The sequence below is a fragment of the Herpailurus yagouaroundi genome, unplaced genomic scaffold (assembly GCF_014898765.1).
Source record: "Herpailurus yagouaroundi ecotype Mexico unplaced genomic scaffold, PumYag 196, whole genome shotgun sequence".
NCBI lineage: Eukaryota > Metazoa > Chordata > Mammalia > Carnivora > Felidae > Herpailurus > Herpailurus yagouaroundi.
In genome coordinates, this window is record NW_024412427.1 from 4,712,231 (window position 1) to 4,727,153 (window position 14,923).

The 14,923-nt window shown below is 50.1% G+C and overlaps 1 protein-coding gene across 9 annotated transcripts in view; it reads left to right on the forward strand.

Moving 5' to 3' along the window:
* The window catches only part of PTPRT (protein tyrosine phosphatase receptor type T), a 793,719-nt gene that overhangs the window by 727,447 nt on the left and 51,349 nt on the right, over nt 1-14,923 (forward strand). For 7 of the 9 annotated variants that reach the window (XM_040447029.1, XM_040447031.1, XM_040447032.1 and 4 more), the window contains 4 exons: nt 6,637-6,673; nt 7,975-8,072; nt 10,592-10,651; nt 11,376-11,492. In XM_040447029.1, coding sequence (XP_040302963.1) covers nt 6,637-6,673; nt 7,975-8,072; nt 10,592-10,651; nt 11,376-11,492 — 312 coding nt within the window. The remainder of the gene's footprint in view (nt 1-6,636; nt 6,674-7,974; nt 8,073-10,591; nt 10,652-11,375; nt 11,493-14,923) is intronic. The other 2 variants (XM_040447037.1, XM_040447038.1) reach the window with 1 other exon arrangement.

The window sequence follows — 14,923 nt, forward strand, 5'->3', positions numbered from 1 at the left end:
GTGTGTATATGAGAGTGTGTGTGTACGTATGTGAGACTGTGTGCATGTGAGTGCATATGTGTATGTGAGAGTGTGTGTGTGAGAGTGTGTGTGCATGTATCTGTGTGTATGTGAGTGTGAGTGTGAGTGTGTATGTGAGAGCGTGTGAGACTGTATGTGAGTGTGTGTGTATATGAGAGTGTGTGTGTGTGTGTGAGAGTGTGTGTGCATGTATCTGTGTGTATGTGAGTGTGAGTGTGTATGTGAGAGTGTGTGAGACTGTATGTGAGTGTGTGTGTGTATCTGAGAGTGTGTGTGTGTGAGAGTGTGTGCATGTGTGTATGCGTGTGTGTGTGTGCGGCAGGAGGGAGAGCAAGCTGATGCCTACAAGGAAGGCATTGATGGGGGACTGGAAGGGGAAGGCTGGTGTCATTTTCCTCCTCTCTCACCTCCCTGGGTGCTGACTCTGGCAGTGGCCGCATCCCAGCTGTGGTGCCAGCTTCTCCCAGGCGGACCCACTGGAGTTCCCGCCTCTGCCTGGCAACTCCTCTGCTCCAGGGTCCGGCCGCTTCTGTGTCTCCATCACCCACTAGTTCCAGGGGCTGTCACAGTCTCCCTCTGGGAGCCCCTCTGTCCCCTGGTTAGCATCTCAGCTCCTCTAACACTGATGGGTCCCCAGCTCCCCATACCGAATTCCCTGTGTCTGAAACACCCACAGTGGATTCTAGTCCCTGCCTGGACCCTGGCTTACAAAGGGCCTACACGTGGTCAGGAACAGGGGCTGGAGTTTCAGTGGAGGTCAAGGTAGACACAGCCTCTGTCCCCGTGGCCCTCCCAGGAAAGTTCACAAGGAGATGGCCAGTTCAGAGTAATCTGTCTTGAGCCTGGAGAAAGCACTCGGAATATCCACCCATCACACCTCCGGCCTCTCCCTCATGCATCTAGTATTCATTTTACAAACACTGAGCAGGCCCTCCACTGTGTGCTAGAAACCCAGACCTGAAAAGAGACTCAGGTCTGGTGAGGGACTCAGGTAAGAAAAGAGACCCTCAGAGCAGGGCCTATGGGAACATAAAGGAAAACCAAAGCCTCCAGGTATAGAGGTGGGTAGTCGAGGAAGCCTTCCTGGAGGAGGTGACACAGTGCTGCCTTAGCCAATGAGTAAGAGTCCAACAGGCAAGAAGGGTTGATAGTAACCTCACATCACCTCTTTTGTATCAGTATTACCTTAACTAGTACCACATTCTCCTGAAGTAAATGCCACTGCTACCCATTTCCAGATGGGTTAGCTGAGGCTGTCAATTAGTTATGTAACTTGTCTAGGATCACAGGGGGAGAGAGCACGAGTCTGAATCTGGGGTGACTCCCCTACCATGTTCTGCTGGCTTCGGTTATAACAGTTATAATGACAACAGCCAGTGGCTCTAAATGAGTCCTCTTTGCACCCTGTGGTGGGTGGAGGGTTTTAAAGGAGTCGGTTTATGGAGACCCCTCAATGGCCCTCCAAGTAATCCTCCCCATTTTTCAGAAAGGGAAGCTGAGGTTTAAAGAGGTTGCGAAGCTTGACTAAGGCCATGCAGCTGGTCGGCAGCAGAACCGAACTTAGGAACCAGACTGGAATAACTCCAAACCCAGGGCCTTTCCTCCTGCCCCTCCCCATCCACTCCCAGACAGCACCTCACATCCAGCACCCAGTAGGGATTCAGTTAGCATGTAGTTAACCAGACTGAACTAGTTCCTTCCAGTTTCCTTTTGACCTTGTCTCCAGCTGAGTGCTTCTGGCAACACTGATGGCCGTGGCCCACATGAGGTGTGCCGGCCTAAGTTGCCATGTCTGGTGTTTGTCATCTAAGTGGTAGCCACCAGCAAAAATTACTTCCCTAGATAGACACTCAATCCAAAGTTGCACGAGCATCTTGCCACAGTCAGAGCCAAGATGCACTCCAGTGTGTTACAGGCAACAAATGAAATTGCTGACGATGCAGGTGGATCTCCAACATCGACACTGAAGACACCCCCCCCCCCACCATCCTACCAGCTTCCATCGTTACAATGCATTCTGCAAGCCTTTGAGGATAAGAAGCCAGGGATTGGGCTTAAGATTCTTGCTCAAGGTTGCATAGCTAGAATCCAGTTCTCTGCACACTAAGGACACCCCACCACCCTTTCCCTCCCTAGAAGTACTACATTGTACACACAGGCCAAACAGCCTCTGCTAGATGCTGTCTTAATATATGACACTGGCCTCTGCTGGATCTCATTGGTTAGAGTCAGTCTCACTTGTTAGAGTCAAAGGTTCGTGAGACCAAAGTCATGAATTCAGCCCTTGTTGGGTTTATTCAGTCCTGCTTACCAGCCTTATGATCTTGGGTGAATTATTTACTTGTTCTCATATCTGTAAAGTGGGATAATAATGCTACCCCAGCAGGATGTGATAACTGATGTACCTCTCAGTCTCCCATTAGGAAACAGAGGCTCACTCAACTGAGGAGAGTTCAACAAGGGTGGGGGCAGGATTAAGGGAAACCAACAGGGTGGGGTGCAGTATTCCCAGGCTAGGAGTAGTAGCCTCTGACAGAGAGTCAGTGCTAACCTCAGTGGCCTGATGCGGGCGGACCTAGAACATACACCCAACCTCCCCACGGTCTCTGAGTCCCTGCTTCTGCCCCCCGTTTGCTGAACACAACTGGAAGCTGGAGGCCACAGAAGCCCATGATGTGGTCCATATGGGTCAGCATCCCATGGCACACGGCAGAGCGTGGAAGGGAAAAGTAGAAACATGGAGGGACAGAGAAGACACCAAGCACAAGCCCCTCCTAGCATGCTGTCACCAATACAGGGTGGAGTGAGGGGTGGGGAAGCACATTAATTGTGAACCTACTATGTACTGCAGCAAACTTAAACTGCCTTAGTCTCTTTGGAGATTCCCAGCCAGACACACCCTAGACAGCTCTCTAGGTCCTCACCCTTTTGCCCTGGTCTCCAGCCCAGTTGAAATCATCCTGGCTCTCAGAAGAGCTAACTGCCCATGCTAGAATCATTTATCCACAATTGGATCTTGACGATCCATTAAAACAACTCCATTTGGATAATGAGCTAGATGGGGCCAGCCCTGTCGGTGCCTCCAGAGGCCATGGTTCTGCTACCATCTGAACCATCCCGCCGGCGGGTTTGTTTGCACGCCCGAGAATGTATTGGCCACTTGAATCTGTTATAAATTACCAGCCTGGAAATAAATATCGTATCTGGGTCCCCAGTAAGTAACAGATGCATGAGTCCAGAGTGAGATAAATGTGTTTTGGATGCAAGCCTGTTCACAGACGGATGGAGGCAGCCGGGGCCGGTCGGCAGTGGGTCTCTGCTGTGTAGGTGGGACTTCGGTGAACTCAGAGTTCATTTAAGGTTAGGAAGTTTCCTGTCCCAGTTCCTGGCAAATCTCCAGCAAAGACCCCAGTTAAGCAATACGGTTCCTTTTATCTCCATTGTTGAGGAGTCTCGTGGTTAGAATGTTTTCTCTTTGGGGACTGTCTAGGGTCTTAGAGACCAGAGGGCCTTTTTACTCACATGCAGTGTGCGTGAATTCGATACATGTGTATCAAGGCTGGTGGCCCAGGCAGACTTCTCTGTGCTGGGGACACAGCCATGAGCAAGCTGGATACAGCCCTGCCCTGCTGGCCCTCCCATTCCACTGGGGAAACAGTGAGCATGTACATAAACAAAGAACACTGTGCCATTTGGTGACAAGTGCAAAGGAAAGTAAACCACAGAAACTTGAAAGGGGCTGTCAGGGTGGTCAGGGGAGGCTCTCTGTAGAAGTGACTGGTAACAGAGCAGTAGCCCGGATGGAGAGAGAGAGCACACCGCTGAGTTAACGGGGGACACATGTAGCAGGCACAGGGAATGGCCAGTGCAAAGGCCTCTAGATGGAAACACGACTGCTGTTTCCGAAGAAGAGAAAGACAGCCAGTGAGCCAGGGGAAGAGCAGTCGGAACAGGAAAGCTCCTGGAGGGATGGAGTGGAGATACCATTAAGGTGCCCCAACCTCACCCCAGTGACCTATTCATGCATGTATGCCACCAGCCAGCCTTTGCTAAAAACGGCACCCAGCTGAGTGTCACGTGCTGTGGCCCACGAGGAGAAAAATACAAAGATCGTATTGCAGCTCACGTTGTGAGTATGCTCATTGGGCATCTGCAGAAGCCTGTGGGACTGCTCAGGAGGAGGGAGGTCTCATCTGAGGGGTAGCGCGGGGAGGCTGGGACTTAGGGAACATGAGAGGGGGTGCAGAGGGACAGCTGGCAGTGAGGCTGGAAATGGATCGGCAGTCCTGAGCTGAGGCGTTTGGACATTACTGTGCAGGCAGTGGGGGGGCCACGGTAGGCTGTTTGGTGGGGGAAATAACATAATCAGTTGTGCACTGGAGACTTCGTTCTGGCAGGAAGCAGATGAGCTATGGGACCAGACTGGACGCAGGGAGGCCAACAAGAGGCCAGAGCTATGGCCCAGGTCAGGGAGGACGAGGGCTGTAATTAGGAGGGATGATGGCAGGGTATGGGGGAGTGGGCATGAGAAACCGCATCCTCCCACACTCTAGGGGATTGCTTTGTGTTACCAGACCTACTCAAGAAAACTCCTAGAGCCTAGGAAACCTTGTCCATCTTGACTTGAAGGAAGAGTTACCTCCTGGTACCTCTCACCTCCCTTCCTACTTCCCATGTGTCAGAGAAGAGCTCTGTTTTACATTAACAGGCAGAGCAATGAGGAGGGAAGGGCTGCTGATCTCACCATCTCCCAAGTGGCCAACACAGACTCTTAGTCGTGGTAGGCACCCAATAAATGTTTGCCAGATAACCAGTAAAATAATATAAAGTCCTATACGTTAAATCTTAGGATAGTGCCTGGGACATAGTAACTGTCATATAACCCTAACAGCAATCCTATGATGTAGATAAAAGTACCCGCATTTAACAGCAGAAAATCAATTGAAGCACAGGGAGGTTACGTACTTGCCCCAGACCACCACACAGCTCTTCAGGGTCAGGGCCAGGTTTCAAAACCAGGCAACAGGGTCCAGAGTGTGCGCACATAACTTCTTCCTACCTTAATGTATTTAGCTGACCTCTCAGCAACTTGTTCTTGGACACTTGCTCTGAGTCTCACACTGTACTAGGCTCTATGGAAAATATGTTTAAAACTTAGGAGGCAGTGTTTGTCCTCAAGAAGCTGACAACTCACTAAGAAGACAGGACTGCTCAAACAGAGCTTAGGTGGGGCCATTGATTCCTAGTCACTGTGGTTAACCCAATAATAGCTCAGGCCATGACAGTGGCCTGGGTTGGTGCTGACAGTGAACTCCGGCATCTCTAGAGTATGCCCAGCAGTTAAAAGGTACCTACTGAATATTTATGGAGCAGGTGGAAGATTGAGGTGGAGGAATATATAAGGGACCCAAAAACTAGTCTTCGAATCAGAAAGTGGATCCAGAACTTCAGAGATAGCACATCTGTTTCACCATAAACCATACAGGTGGCAATTCTGGCTCATTTCCTGAGAAAGAGGAGGCAGCCCATCCACCCCGGCAGGGAAGAAAGACTGATCACTAACATTTAAAAGAAACTAGATATTCATCAAACTTTAGGGCTTGTTTTCTTTTGAGGTAGTTAACCATAAAGGAAAGGGGATTTCAGGACTGTCAATAATAATGTCTCCACCAGCAGGCTCCATAATTGGCATCTGTATTTTGAAATTTTATCCATCCATCCATCCACTCGTTCATTCATGTGTTCATTCACTAAATACTAATTACATTCAGTGTTATGGACTAACTGCAAATCTTTGTCTCCAAACTTAAACTCTACCCAGTAGGATATAATTCCTCTCTGGCACTAGAAAGGGGATCCTCCAGTATTGCCATATCCAGGCCAAAGAGAAGGTTATCTTCAACCTCTTCCCCAATGATTAGGGTTATGGGGCACAGAGTAACCCCACACCAGAGCGTGCATGGCAAGGCCTATTCGGACACTCTGAGATGGACAGGAATATCAGGAACTAGACTCTGAAACAGAAAGTGGCTTTATCAGCCTCTGGGTCACACCTGCACGGGGCCCTCCCTGGTGAATGGGACTTCCAATCCCAAGCCCAGCCATGTGGCACAGAGACGGTCACATTGTGGCATTCTTACCAATTTTTTTTTCTAATTGTTACTAATTCAAGAGGCTTGAACGGCCTCTTGAATTGAGTTGAATGGCAACTCAATGGCTTTCTTCTGGTGGGTGGCCTACAGGGACTCATGCAGTGTTCTGCACACAGTTATGGCTCAGGAAAGACTTTTTGGTGGTTTATGTCCCCCCCAGAAACCCCAAAATTCCTTCTCCACCTCTTTCTGGGTGCATGGGCATAAGTAATGTCCACCCAGTTCTTGCTTCCAGGGCAAGCCTATATGGGCCCCTCACAAGTAACTATTATAAATTGAGTGATTTAATAAGCTCTTTACATGCGTTACCTGATTTAATCTTTGCCACTTCTCTGGGAAACATCTAACACTATTCCCACTTTGCCTATGAGGAAACCATGTCTTGGAAAGGAGAACTATTACTATTAGAGTGTTTGCAAGCTTTGACTGCAGGCCCTCACTGTGCTTTTGTCCTGTTGTCCAGGGATACCATCGACCTCGGCACTACATTGCAACTCAGGGTGAGTACTCTCCTCTTCCTTGAAAGGGTCCTCGCCCTTCACTGTAAGAGAGGGATGGGCGTCTGCCAGCAAAGAAGCTGCAGAGGAGTAGGGCTGGAGAGCCTCCAGGGGTCCCTGGGAGCTTCCATTTGTGTTTTTTGTGAAGGAAAGAGGTGCCAAGTTCAGCTCTAGGGGAGGGACATGAGCGAGAGATGAAGGAGATGTCACTAGGCAGCGGTCAGGCAGGGCAGACCAGAAGCATCGGCTTCAGGATCCACCATCCGGAACTGGAGTTGATGCTGCCTTATCTCTTTGATGAGTGTATGCCTAGAAGACGGAAGTAGAAAACAACGTGGCTGTACATCATCAGAGGCTTAAAAATGATCCTGTCTCCCCAACTGTTGGGGGAGGAAATCCTGTAGATAATTACATATACGGACAGGGATTTATATAAAGATACTCTTCACAGCATTATCTTCAATAGCAAAAAAGTGAAAAGTCTTAAATGCCCAACCGTTGGTAGATGAGTTATTAAATAAAGTGTGATACTTCAATATTCTAGAAAATTATGCAGTGAATGCATTTCATGCTTGGTCAGAATTTTTAAGAGCGTGCAAAAATGCATATAATGATGATGCTTATTACAGCAAATACATACATAGAAATACGGGTACATACACAGAAAAGTGTATACATATACAGAAAAATGCTATTCGGATTTTGATACCAAACACATGTGTTACTTTAGTAATTGTGAAAGCGATGAAGGCCCAGGACATTGAAAGAGAAATTTCCAAGGAAATTGCTTTGGACTCTAGGATGCTATCTCTCTTGCCTTGTCTGTTTCTTTCCATCCCTGCTGTTTGGGCTGCAGACGAATGCTCCCTGTGTTTGTCAAGCTCACAATCGGGCCTCTTCTGTTTGCACCGTTAGCGTCTGGCTCCCAGCAGCTCTCTGTCTCTCCTCCCTTCCCTGCAACCCCAATTTCCTCCCCGTCTCTCACTGAGCTTCTGGAGCCCAATTCTGAGCGAGAAAATCATCGCCAGGAAACGGCAATGGGTGCAGGACACATGGGGGTTGCGGGAGAGCAGAGGGAAGAGAAGAAGCTGTCGACGTGTCCAGCGGATGCTATAGTCCATGCTCTGCTTGGTTGGAAAGCTGCTTTTCTTTCCCATACTCTGGCCCTGGTCTCGATGACTTGGGTGTCCCAGCAAGGATCATCTGGCCTTGCTCTTGCTTACCCCTGCCGAGCCTTGACTGACCACGCAGGAGGGACGGCCTCTTGGCTGCTTCCTTGACCCTGTCACCTTCTCTGTCGGCAGGTCCAATGCAGGAGACCGTCAAGGACTTTTGGAGAATGATCTGGCAGGAGAACTCGGCCAGCATCGTCATGGTCACAAACCTCGTGGAAGTGGGCCGGGTAAGCCCCTCCCGCAGCCACCTGGACAGAGGATGCTAGTGCTGCCCTCCAAACATTCCTCTGCTCTGGGCCTTGTGCCAAGTGCCCCCATTCAACAGTGTTCAACAGTTCGCCCCACAGCAACCTGCATGGGAGACATCCTCACTCCTGCTTCCCATTCGAGGACTGGCCTTTCCCTTCAAATCATCCCTCTCTCCACCCTCACCCCGTTGATGATGTCATCTCATGCACTTTGAGGAAACTAAAGCCATCAGACGTGAACACTCATCTTCACACTGCAAAGCCACAATCCTACCCGCATCTACAACCACCTTCTCATTCTTCCCCCTCTCTCATCAGGGGGATCCATAAAAAATGGCCATTTTTGTTGACCCCAAATGGTAGAGTATCTGCTGTTTCTAATGGTTCCGCCTCATACGACGGAGGAAGTGACTCTTGCCCTTTCAAAGGCAATCCCAGTGCCTTAAATCACAGATTCTATTCAATATTTTTTTCATTTCTCTGCTCACTTGAAAAGTAGCTCTTTTTCTCATTGCTAGATCATCCCCCTGAACGTAAAACATCCCGAGTACCTTCCCCCTGAAAAAGATAAAGCAGGCAAACAAAAAGGATTCTCTTGTCCGTGCTTTCCTGCCAGACTCTAAAGACACACACAGACGCTGCTTCTCCACCCCCGTTCTCTTCTCCCCCATCCAGCGTAACTCCTCCCTCCATCCCACCCATAGTGACACCGTCAACATCACCAGCATCCTTCATGTGGACGAGCAGCCACTTTCTTCTCATCGACCTCAGCCTCTCAGAGCATTCGACCCTTTGCTCCCTTACCTCTAAGCCTGGATATTCCTCAGGGTTCAGGCCTCGGTCTCCCACTCTGCTCTATCTTGACTCTCTCCTACGTCATCCTTAGCTACTCCTAGGGCTTGGAAATGGGACTCTTATTCCCCAGCTTGCTTTTGCCAACTTGGTGAACTGTGGCATGTGGGTGGGCGGGCTGCTGGGTTTAAAGGCGAGGTGCACAGACCCTAGAATGAAGAGGGCCTCTCCACTTACCATATGAACTAACTGAAGAGTGGGCAGGTAAGTTTTTGTTTCGGCAAAAACCAGATAACCCATTAAAATAAAGAGTCCTGGCCTCCAAGATAACGGGAAAGAGAGAATCTGGGCTGTTGTCATAATCCAGGCTATGGACATCTCGCGGCCTCATAGGACTCTAGGGCCAGGAGGGACTTTATCCTCGAGCCCACTCTTACCTAGTCCTTTCCCCAATTTTACAGATGAGGAAACAGGCCCAAAGGGGTGGAGTGACTACCCTGGCCAGAGCCCTGCCAGGACCACTGACTCTTGACTCTCATGCTAGTATCGCAGCCCCTCCACTCATGACTGCTCCCCAGGGACCCAGGCCTGGGGGAGGAACTGCTGTGGACAAAAAAAACAAAAAACAAAAAAAAACAAAAAAACAAAAAACTAGGATTTAAGAATTCAGAGGTAAACTCCAGCCTGTTCTAGAACATATCCCATATTGGAGACAGACTCCCTTGATGGACAGATCATGAGTCTGATTTGCATTTGGGGAGGGAACAGGGGAGTGCTCTCTTGACAAAACTCCTAAGAGCCAAGCACCGTGCCAGATGCTTACTGTGTATTACTTCATTTGGAGTCCCAACAACTGCCCCAGGTGGTGTTTCTGGTAATTATTCAGATGACCTAGCTTTGCATCCTGGCTCCATCCGTTACTGACATTGGACACTTTTTTAGCCTCTCGGTGTTTCTGATTCCTCATCTGTAAAATGGGGTAATAATAATATCTGTATGAGGTTGAAATGATAAGCTATTAAAATAACAACATGGAAGGAATTCATAGAACACTTAGTAAGCAGTGAGAAACAGTTGTCAATAAGTGTTAGCTATCATTTTTTTAAGTTTGTTTATTTATTTATTTGGAGAGAGAGAGAAAGCACGAGTTGGGGAGGGGCAGAGAGAGAGAGAATCCCCAGCAGGCTGTGCGCTGACAGGGCAGAGCCTGACTCGGGACTCCAGCTCACCAACCGTGAGATCATGGCCTGAGCCGAAAGCAAGAGTCGGACGCTTAACTCTCAGAGCCACCCTGGCGCCCCTAGCTGTCATTATTAATAAGAAGTTGAGCCTCAGAGATTTCGGCACTTTCTGGAAGCTACACAGCTACTGAACGTTAGCACCAAGCAACGCATCCATTTGCCTCCAAAGCCTGTTGCACTGTACCAGCATTTCCCTAAGTGGGTTCCACGGGATGCTAGCCTGCAGGATGTCTAGTGAGAAGAGGGTTCCATGGTTAAATACGTTTGGGAAATGCTGTGCACTCTTTGCCCCTCTCGGAGAGTCGAAAATACAGTAGTGTTAGCACATTCGATGAGCTGAGGAGTCTGGTAGCAGAGCGGCCTGTTTAACTTTGTTTAATCCAGCATTTCCCAAACTCATTTGACCACAAAACCTTTTTTTTTGTTTGTTTTTTTGTTTCTTGTGTTTTACCTAACACCTATTAGCGCCCAGCGGAACACACTGTGGGAAATGCCACTGTAGGCCGCGCGGCGTCCCCCGGAATGGTAATGCTTTTGTTCTTTTTAGGGGAAAGCAATGATGATCTCTTCTTCCTCCCGCGGAGTGTGACGCAGAGTCAGGATGTGGGACTGGCTTATCTGTAGCACCTGCACCCACCGCCCGGGCACAGAGCGGTCACAGAGTCTTCCCTCTGAGCCCAGCACCTTCCATACTTTTCCCAAATGAGAGCCTCTCTCCTTCCAGCCCCCAATTTCCACCTCTTAATAGTAATGTCCCTCTCCCGACCACTTCTGCTTCCACTCCCTTGCTGTTGCCCACCTTTTATTCTCATCTCTGCTCTGCTGACACCGCCCAGCTGCCCCAGCCTGACCCCGCACAGAGAGGGCTCAGCCAGAGCTAGGAAACTGGCCAAGTGACCCCAGAAGAGTCACCAGACCTCCATACTTGAGCGTTATTCTCATCTGTAAACGGGGTAACGCCACCTGCCTACCTCACCTTGATCTATTCGATCACTTAGGGTGATGATGGACTTGGAGATTTTAAGGAGCTCTGCAAAAGAAGGTACCACCATTATCCCTAACGGCTCCAGTTCCTTGGGGAGAGAGCGTGGCCCTGTGCGGTTTGCCAGTCCCTGGCCAGCTGAGAACCCCTTCGACCGAAATTCCACCCAAATCGCCCTTGGGTTTATCTGAACAGGAAGGCCAGACGAGGCGGCTGCTCATACTCAGCCACCCACTCATTCATCCTTGTCTCTGTCTTTTCTCACAGGTCAAGTGTGTGCGATACTGGCCGGATGACACGGAGGTCTACGGAGACATTAAAGTCACCCTGATTGAAACAGAACCCCTGGCAGAATACGTCATACGTACCTTCACAGTCCAGAAGGTAAGCTTGTTTGTTCATTCTGGGGATGCACTGAGCGAGGGTCTGCTCTGTGCCCATCCTGTGTTTGGCACCAGGGACGAGTCAGCAATCAGGTTGGATGTGAATCCCATTCGAGAAGATGCCCCCCTCTAGCAGGAGAGACAAACAGAATTCAATAGACAAATAAATGGACTAATGCCATATGGTGATAAAAGCCATGGAAAAAAAAAAACATGCCATGAGTAGAGACAGGAAGATGATGTGGTGAGAGAGGGCTTCCTGGAGGAGGAGGTGTTGAGGCAGATAATGAAGGATGAGAAGGAGCCAGCTGAGGGAAGAACAGGAGGAATACTCTGCCAGGCAGAGAGAAGGAAACATGCAGAGTTGAGGGGAAAGAAGATTTCAACATGTTCTAGGCCTGTGGTTCTCAACTGGTGGTGATTTTGTCCCACAGGGGACATTTCACCATGTCTAGGGACATTTTTAGTTATCAAACCTGAGGAAGGAGGGGTGCTCCTGGCGTCTATGGGTGGAGGCCAAGGATGCTAACATCCTGCAATGCATAGGACACCCCAGCACCCAACCACAGATGTCAGTGATGTCAGGGTTGAGAGATGCTGGTCTAGGTATTGAAACGAGGCTAGGGTGCAAGTAAGCAAGAACGAGATTTCATAAAAAAAAAAAAAAAAAATGAGAAAAGCTTAAAATGAAGAAAAAAAGAATGAGATTCCAAATAATTATTAGATTAGTAATTTAATTGGTCTCATAATGCTAGCTAACATTTATTGAGCAATTACTAAAGCAGGTGCTTTTCTCGGTGCTTTGCATACATGAACTCATTTAATCCTCCCAACAACCTCTTCATGGAGGTACTGTTATTACCCCCATTTTAGAGGTGACAAAAATTAGGCACAGCGCACATACATCAGCTGTCCAGAGTTGCCCGGCCATAAGCCGGCCGAACCACGTTCCCACCTCAGCCCTTGACTGAGGCTCGCTGTGCCTCCGCTACTCCAACACGCCATTTTCTGAAAGCACCTGCATTACTGGACCAGGTGGCCCCAGACCCGAGGATGCAGAAGCATTGGGCATTCACTGCTGTGAAAGCTGTACTGTTGAGGTTTGTGCAAGTACTTTTGAGGACCGAAGCAGGCACATGCACGGTATGGTGCCTGCACGCGTGGTTGAGTACAGGACACGCTCCTCCTGGCCGCTCCCTCTCCAAGCCCCGTGCTTCTGAAGGCCTACATCTGCAGGCTCAGGTGAAGAGCCAGGAGAGAAGGGCCCTTCTTCTTGACGAGGAGGAAGACAACAGGTGCATTGATGTGGCCTTAGGTCAGGTTCCTTAGAAGCAGAGCCTGAGACAAGGATTCAGGTGCATATAGTGCACCCTGGGACCACTCTCAAGAGAAACTTGTAATAGAGGGCAGGAAGCGGGAGAGGGAAGGAGAAGGACCTGGGCAAGAGAGTCTTCCGCAAAGTCTAGCCCAGGCCTGCTCCAGGGGGCTTCCAGAGCATGACCTGCACCAGAGAGTTTGCCCCCTTGCCTCAGTCTGCCCTCTGACTGTAGACCAGCCACTGAGAGGTCACCTCCAGCACAAGTTGGCTCTTGTTGGCTGAGGGCACCGCTCCAGAAAAGGGGAGTCACTCGCAGTCAGCACTCCTGCAGTGGGGAGTCCTGGGGACACAAGCCACAAAAAAGGTCCTTGGATGGGGCTCCCATCTCATCTGGCACATAAGCAGTTAGTGTGGAGAGTGAGATGAGCAGTGGGGACATAGTGGCCCATCCTGGGTCCCACACCTGAGCAGGGAGGCTTTGGAGAACCGTACACAGGTGCTCAGCAAACTATCTGGGTCATTAGCTCACAATTGGTTCCTGAGCCGAGCCCGGGAGCCAGAAATAATAAACAGGAAGCAGCATCTGCCCTTGAAGAGAGCACAGTCCCAACTGGGAGAGAGGGCCCCTGATACATAACCGCAGTGGAGGTAGTGAGGTCTCGAACAAGGGCTTCCCCGGGCTGAGGCGACTCTGAGCATGGAATGAAAAACTGAGTATTCCTGAAGCTGTTTTCTCCTACTTGAGCTCGTCCTTCAGGGCCCTCATCTGGGCCTTTGTTCACTCCCACCTGGACTCCTACCCCAGCCTCCTGGGGCCTCTCTGCTTCTAGTCTCACCCCATCTTAGTCTGGGTTTCTGGGAGCCAAGTCTGAGGCAGAGCTTTGGGTGCCCTTGTTCTGAGGACAAGAGAAGAGAAGCAGGAGGCGGGATGGGGCAGGGGAAGGAGCCAAGCAAGGGAATGCTTTCAGCCTGAGACCAGCATCAGCCAGATCCCATGGGAGCTCTAGAGACAGGTAATCCGTCTCAAGGCAAAGGGATCTTCTGTTCCTCCATTAGGGTAACCCAACGTCCTGGTGTGCCCAGGGCCATCCTGGCTTTAGCACCAAAAGTCCCATGTCCTGGGAAACTGCTCAGTCCTGGGCAGTCTCAGCAAGTCAGCTGCCCACTCTGCTGTCCTCCAGCCACTGAAGGCCAGCTGCCCACCCCCACCCCCAGGGGAAGTGGCTCCTGGTTGGCTGAGCAATTCTCTGAAGGAGGAAGTGGCTGTGGGCATCAGCCAAGACTCAGAGGAGCTGGGGATGGGGTTTCTGGCCCAAGAAAGGGGACCTGAAGGGCACTGTCAGCGCCCTCTGCACTGCCCCCCAACACACCCGCTCAGATCCCTGCTTCACATAGCAGCCTGCATAGTCCTCCTAAAAATGCAAGTCTGATGACGTGCTTCCCCTTCTGTGCACCCATCCCTGCAGCCTCCCCAGAGCTCCCCAGTAAAGACTCAGTGTGGGATACAAGGCGTCCCGGGATCCAGCACGTGCCCCGTCTTCTACTTTCCTCTGGGGGTGCCCCGTTTGTGATTCTGTGCACGAGCTGTGCTAAGTAAGCCCTGTCCCCACATGGATGCCCTGGCTGCCGGTCTCCCATGGAATCCCTCCATCTGTTCCGCTGGGCAGTACTCGGACATCAGTGTCTTACAGTGATTAGGAGTGCAGATGCGGAGTCCATCAGCCAGGGTCCAGACTGGGTTACAACTTACTAGTTGTATGACCTAGTTATGTTATGTAACCTTGCTTAGCCTCAATTTCCTCATCCACAAAACAGAGATAACATAAGGACTGGTCTGAGAATTAAATGAGTTAATACACTGAAATATTCAGAAGAGTAACAGGCATGGAGTCTGTGTTTAGTAAGTATTAGCTATAGGGGCACCTGGGTGGCTCAGTCTGTTGAGCGTCCAACTTCAGCTCAGGTCATGACCTTGTGGTTCATGCGTTCGATCTCCACGTCAGGCTTTGTGCTGATAGCATGGAGCCTGCTTTGGATTCTCTGCCTCTCTCTATGCCTCTCTCCCACTCACACACATACACTTGCTTGCTCTCGCTCTCTCTCAAAAATAAACA